This window comes from Propithecus coquereli, unplaced genomic scaffold, assembly GCF_000956105.1.
Source record: "Propithecus coquereli isolate 6110/MARCELLA unplaced genomic scaffold, Pcoq_1.0 Scaffold27, whole genome shotgun sequence".
NCBI classification, from domain to species: Eukaryota; Metazoa; Chordata; class Mammalia; order Primates; family Indriidae; genus Propithecus; species Propithecus coquereli.
The window spans coordinates 14,495,039-14,501,822 of record NW_012148285.1 but is presented as its reverse complement, the minus strand read 5'-3'; the positions used below and the strand labels follow the sequence as shown (position 1 = coordinate 14,501,822).

At 50.3% G+C, this 6,784-nt stretch overlaps 1 protein-coding gene across 1 annotated transcript in view; it reads left to right on the top strand.

Moving 5' to 3' along the window:
• Positions 1 to 6,784, top strand: part of ABCC1 (ATP-binding cassette, sub-family C (CFTR/MRP), member 1) — a 128,473-nt gene that overhangs the window by 107,346 nt on the left and 14,343 nt on the right. The window contains exons 22-23 of the mRNA XM_012647557.1: positions 1,813 to 2,020; positions 3,996 to 4,306. Coding sequence (XP_012503011.1) covers positions 1,813 to 2,020; positions 3,996 to 4,306 — 519 coding nt within the window. The remainder of the gene's footprint in view (positions 1 to 1,812; positions 2,021 to 3,995; positions 4,307 to 6,784) is intronic.

The window sequence follows — 6,784 nt, the reverse complement described above, 5'->3', positions numbered from 1 at the left end:
GGGAGACCTGGAAGCTGATGGAGGCGGACAAGGCCCAGACCGGGCAGGTGAGGCCCGGCTGCCCACACGGTGCCGGCGACCCGCGTTCACGGAGCACGCGCCGTGTGCCGGGCGCGGTGCGCTTCATCTGCGCTAACTCACGTAGCTGGCGCACCTGGCTTGTGAAGGTACTATTTACAGCACCGGGAAACCGAGGCCAGCGGGGCTAAGTGACTTACCCAGGGCCGCAGCCGGTGAGTGGCAGAGCTGAGATTTGAACCCCCGCAGTCGGACTCCAGGGTGGGCACTTGCAGTCTCTGCTCCGCTGGCTGCCGCCTGGCTTTGAGCAGCTCCGAGGCTCTCGTTAGCTGCAGGCAACCTGGGTACTTTAAATCAGTTGTGCACAAGACGGTTTCGGGCCGTGCACAGACAGCACTAAAGAACATGGAATGGAATAGAAGAATATTTTTTATGTCTTTTTCATTTCTCTTTTAGTCTGTACAATTACATCCTGAGAAAGTCCCAGCTGCGTGCTAGCCTGTCTTTAATACCTAACAACTGCTAGCCTCTCTTTGTAACAAGGAGAGCAGGTTTCGACCTCTTGTTTTATTGTATTTTTTTTAAAGATCATCTGTTTTGGGCAGGTGTCCATAATTTTCCATTTATGGTAGTGATCAAAGTTTATTTTTAAAAATAAATGTGGTTATGTTAAAAAAAAAATAGGGAATGGGGCTTTTAAAATAAGTAAAAAATAAACACAGAGATAAAAACAAAAAAACCCACAGAAGGTGGCAGCGCAATGAGTGAGGTTGGGCACTTTCTCTTACGTCTGCCTGGATGCGTCCAGAGCCTCCTGGGCCCTCTGCTCCCAGCTTCTCCCCTGTCCTGTCGTCACAGCCAGGGGTGTGGCCAGGGGCAGAGGTGACTGTAGTGTCCCCTCTCACCTTGTTCTTACCCCCCAGGGAGCCAGAGGAATTACCCCAAATCAAGGATTTGGGAAGGGAGGGCCAGAGATGCCAGGCTCGTGTAATCCTCACTTAATCTCTAGAGGAGACGGGTCCCAGTCTTGTCCCCACACTATAGACGAGGAACACCGAAGCCAGCGGGCTTGTCACTTGTCAGAGTCAGAGCAAGAGTGGAGCTGGGCTCAGCACGCGTCCTGACCCCTGCGCCCTCCGCGCTCCACTGCACGTGAGAAAGGGCTCCCTGTGGGCTAGTTTGGGGACGGCAGGCAGCTTGGCTGCATGGCAAAGCCAAATGGCGAAATAAACGTGTTCTCACTTCCGACTCCCTGCCCCTTGCCACCCAGCGACTCCAGTTTCCAGAATAGAGACTTGAAAAATGGAAAGGAAGCAGTCAGTCACGCAAGTTACACGTCAGACCTGTTGTCCTTCACCTTTACTTTCAGCCAGGCTGTAGAGTGAGGTGATTTTCATGACCCATGTGACATGAAAAGCTTGCCAATGAGCAGACGCGAGGATGGGTGCCCGGGGTTTGTCGCAGCCGAGCAGGGGGTCTGGGCGGGGGCGCCGGCCTGAGCGGGCTGCCCCGTCTCTGGCGTGAGGCCGCTCTCAGCCTTTCTCGGGGGTCGTGCGCGTGTCTGGGTGACGATTCGGTGAAAGCCGTCTAGCTGCTCGACTGGAAGCTCCGTGAGGGCAGAGAGCTCAACTTTGTTCGCTGCCGACTTTGTCAAATGTGTGGTGGTCGCGGTGGCGGGGGGAGGGGAGGGCACGTTCCAGGTAGGAGAAACGGAGGCGGATTGGACGGCACCGCTGCTGTCGAAACCCCGACCGTGGGTGCCTCCGGTCCGACGCCTTCTCTCCCGGCCTCCAGGTCAAGCTGTCCGTGTACTGGGACTACATGAAAGCCATCGGCGTGTTCATCTCCTTCCTGAGCATCTTCCTCTTCCTGTGCAACAACGTGGCCTCCCTGGCTTCTAACTACTGGCTCAGCCTCTGGACCGACGACCCCATCGTCAACGGGACCCAGGAGCACACGAAAGTCCGCCTGAGCGTCTATGGGGCCCTGGGCATTTCGCAAGGTGGGTGCCGCCACCCCCACCCCACCTGGTTTGGGCTCCTGTAATTGCTTCATGTCTCGTGATAGAGCTGGGTCCCCTGAGTCCTCAGGGTTTTGTGAGCCCCCAAACCAGGCCAAACCCAGCCGAACAGCACCTGTCACATTGTAGACACTCATATATTCATAGAAGGAATGTTTCTTGAATGCTTTGTTCATGGGGCCCCAGGAGGGAGAACGGAGGAGAGCTTACTGTGCCCATTTTACAGAAGAGGAAGGTTGAGAGCAGAGGCCACCGGAAGCCTCGTGAGTTGGGGGAACCCCCTTGCCCCTGTTTCTTTGTCACGGTGACAGAGCTTCTGCGACGTCTCGTTTGTGGAGATTAGTTTATAGTTGTAGTTGTCAACCATCGGCAGTGTCATCCTCCGGGGGACATTTGACAATATCTGGAGATAATTTTGGTTGTAATCAGATTGAGAAACCTTCATGGTCCTGTGGTGGTCCCTAAACACAACAGCATTGTTAATAATAGCTGATGTTTACAGAGCATTTACTTGGTACCTGGCTCTGTTCTAAACACTTCTTCACATCTTGTCTTATGCTATCCTTGTAGCAATCCTGTGAGGTAGGAGCTAATAATTGTCCCCATTTTAGTGATGCTGAAAGTGAGGCCCAGAGAGGTTGAGTAAGTTGCCCTGAGTCACACAGCTACTACGTGGCAGTGGCAGCATTGAATGAACAGTCTGTCTGCAGCCTTAACCTCTGCACTGTGCAGCGTAGGAGCTGTATGTGTATGCTCAAAAAACTGTATTTATATCCACCCATGTGCATTAAACGTCTGTGATGTATGCATGTATACAGCAAATGCATATTCATGACACATTTGAGTACCTCCTGTATGCCAGGCACATTGCCTGCCAGGGACTTTACGTTCACGGTGGTCCGAGCTAAAGGTCATCGTCTTCCTTTCACAGAGGAAGAAACAGAGGTGCAGAGGGGTTAGATGACCTGTCGAAGGTCCCCCAGCTGGGGAGTTGCAGACACAGGAGCGGGCGGCGCTGGCTTCCGAGCCTGTCATTTCAGCCCCCGCATCTCCGGTTTCTCCCTGATTAAAGGGCCAAGATAGAAGGCGGTGTCCCTGCGAAACTGCCCCTCTGGAAAGAACTGGGCCGACTGCGGGCTGTTTGGAGAAGCCACAGTGTCTTACGACCTCCAGGGGACAGCTGTGGGAAAAAGCATCACTAGAAGGGCAGACATAGTATTTTTTGAGTTTCTCAATCCCTAACCTCCCCTCCTCCTGCCATGGGGGCGGAGGACTGTGGCCTTCAAATTATAATTGAGGGAAGGTAGAGAACAGAGAGGGTGTGGTGTTTATCTGGGCTCACGCAGCAACAGTATCTGGTCTAGAGCAATGATGTCTTTCTAGTATGGTAGTCACAAGCCATGAGTGGCTATTTTCATTTCAATTAATTAAAATTAAATACAATTTAAACTTTAGTTATTTGATTGGACTAGGCACATTTCAAGTGCTCAGTTAGCCACCAGTGGCTAATAGTGGCTACTGTACTGGACAGCACAGACACAGAATATTCCCATCACTGCAGAAAGTTCTATTGGGCAGCGCTGGTCTAGAGGAATCGGGCATATGGATTCAGAGCGTGACCCTGCAGCAGGCTGTCTGAATTAAAATCCCAGCTCCGCTTCCCTTCGGCTGCGTATACTAAGGGCAAAGAAATGCACCCATCTGGGCTTCAGTTTTCTCAGCTGTAAAATGCGTAGTACTAGAACTGAGAGTCATCATGAAAATTAGATACACGTCAAATCCTAGCACAGGGTTTAGCACGTAGTAAATGCTCTCTAAACAATAGCCACCATCATTATTACTATTATTCTTAGAAGTTGGGAGTCCAGGCCTGCTTTGCCCACACGGCCACTCCCTGCAGTGCGCGACCCCGCCTGGCCCCCTCCCACCGCGGGATTTAACTCCAGAGTGTTTGCAGGTATCACCGTGTGTGGCTACTCCATGGCGGTGTCCATCGGGGGCATCTTGGCTTCCCGCCGTCTGCACCTCAATCTGCTGCACAATGTCCTGCGGTCGCCCATGAGCTTCTTCGAGCGGACCCCCAGCGGGAACCTGGTGAACCGCTTCTCCAAGGAGCTGGACACGGTGGACTCGATGATCCCGCAGGTCATCAAGATGTTCATGGGCTCCATGTTCAATGTCATCGGCGCCTGCATCGTCATCCTGCTGGCCACGCCCATCGCCGCCGTCGTCATCCCGCCCCTGGGCCTCCTCTACTTCTTCGTCCAGGTACAAGGCGAGGTCTTGGTGTCCAGGATGAGCCCCGCTGTGTCTTGCACTCCCATGTCACCTAAGGGGTCACTTCCTCTCACTATTGCAAGGGTTTCGATTTGTTTCTGTCAGTTTTGAAATACCTAAATTGAATGTTTATAGCTTGCAATAACCAAATGCACTTTTTTCCTAATAGGTTGTATTTTTATAGCCATAAATTAGCAAAGGAAATAAAACCTGTAATTATAAAGACACCTTCATTATTAAATTTAGTTCTTAAGCCTCCTGCAGATAATGGAGATGTGAATAATAATAGCTTAAACAAGATAAGTATTTATTTCTCTGTCTTAATAGAAATTTAGAAATAGTCCATTCAGGGCTGGTATAGTAGCTCCATGAGTTTGTTAGTATCCCAGATTCCTTTTATTCATTTTTTAATTTTTTAAAATTTTACCCACTTTGTACAAGCCTTCCATTCTTAAGTTGATCTCATGGTCCAAAATAGCTGCTGGAGCTCCAGCCATCACATTTGTATTTCAGACAGCGAGACTGAGGAAGGGGAACAAGGGAAGGCAGTATACGATCGCTGAATCAGCACTATCCATTTAAATACAGTAGTCCCCCATTATCCATGGGAGATATGTTCCAAGACCCCCAGTGGATGCCTGAAATCACAGTTGGTACCGACCCCTGTATATACTATGTTTTTTCCCTATACATACATAACTGCAGTAAAGTTTAATTTGTAAATTAGGCACAGTAAGAGATTTATAACAGTAATAACAAAGTAAAACAACTGTAACAATATACCAGCATCGCTATACTCTTGCGCTTCAGGGTCCTTATTAGGTAAAATAGGGTTACTTGGGCACAAGCACTGAAGTGCTGCGACAGTTGACCTGATAAGGGAGACAGCTAGTAAGTGACTAACGAGCGTGTGGCACCTATAGTGTGGGCACGCCAGACAAAGGGATGATGCACGTCCCGGGTGGGACAGAGCAGGGCAGTGTAACATTTCTTCACACTACTCAGAAGGGCCCATAATTTAAAACTTATTGTTTATTTCTGGAATTTTCCACTTAGTATTTTTGGACCTTAGTTGACTGCATGTAACTGAAACGGGGGAAAGTGAAACCTTGGCTAAGGGGGAACTACTGCAGTCTCGTCCAGAACTTAGTCACGTGACCACCTCTATTTGCAAGGGAGGCTGGGAAGTGTAGTCTTTTAGCTGGACACAGTGTAGCTTCCAGCAAAAAGTTTCTGTTGGGAAGGAAAAAGGGGGTGCCGTGTAGGCCATGAGTCACTGCCGCATCTGTCCTATAGAAGGTGTTACCATGTGTTCTGCGAACATGTGTGGTGTCTCACATTATTGCAGTATGGATTGTATTAGATGAACATGTTGAGGCTCAGGCTACATTACTTCGTTTTAGTTTTAAAAGCAAGTCCTTTTAATAAACAAGGTGATGTGAGAGGGAAGGCGGTGCAGAGTTCTGTTGGAGCTTCTGTGTTGCTGGGAGGAGGCATTTCTGCTCTGTGGACTTGTTTGACATCCTTGAGCACCTCCCGGCAGTGTGTGAGCGGCAGCCCGTGGCCCAGCACAGGGCAGGCTGTTGTCCCCTGGCTGTGTGTGTTCATCAGCCTCTGCCACTGCCTTGGTCTCTGAAAGAGGAATCCCAGCCCAGGAGGTAGTTTGTTCTTGTGGGCTAGAGTTAAAAAGAGAAGTGAATAATTTTTAAAAAAAAAAATCAGATCATTCCTGAACAAAAATTCATCTCAGGTTAGATATTTCTAGTAACTAAGATCCTGAAGCATTGGTAAGCAGCGGAAGTCGAATAGGTAAAGCAGTTTAGAATAACTTGCATCTAGAACATTCAGAAAAAAGAGGGACTGGGTGTGGTGGCTCACACCTATAATCCTAGCGCTCTGGGAGGCCGAGGCAGGAGGATGGCTTGAGCTCAGGAGCTCCACACCAGTGTGAACAAAAGCGAGACCCCGTCTCTACTAAAAGTAGAAAAATTAGCCAGGTGTGGTGTCTGCGCCTGTAGTCCCCGCTACTCAGGAGGCTGAGGCGGGAGGATCACTTGAGCCCGGGAGTTTGAGGTTGCTGTGAGCACTAGGCTAATGCCACAGCACTCTAGCCTGGGTGACAGAGTGAGACACTGTCTCACTAAAGAAAAAAAAAAAGAGGGAGGAGGTGAGGTCAAGGGTCAGGTGGGGATGACCACGAGGGCCTTTGGCCACTCCAGGGGTCTGGGTTTCCTTCAAGGTGGTGGGAACGGCTGGACGGGGGTGACATCTAATCCCCGTTCCAGGAGTGAGCAGAGCAGCACTCTGAGACCACCCAGGGTGGTGTGGCCCCTGGGTTAGTGTAGGGACTTTCTGGGGCCACAGAGGGCTGCTTGCCTGTGGGTTTAATTACCGTAGCCGGAACTGTCAACAGAAAGAAGCTGCTGAGCACAGAGGCCTCGTAAAAGGAGCCTGTTACTTTTAGTGCTC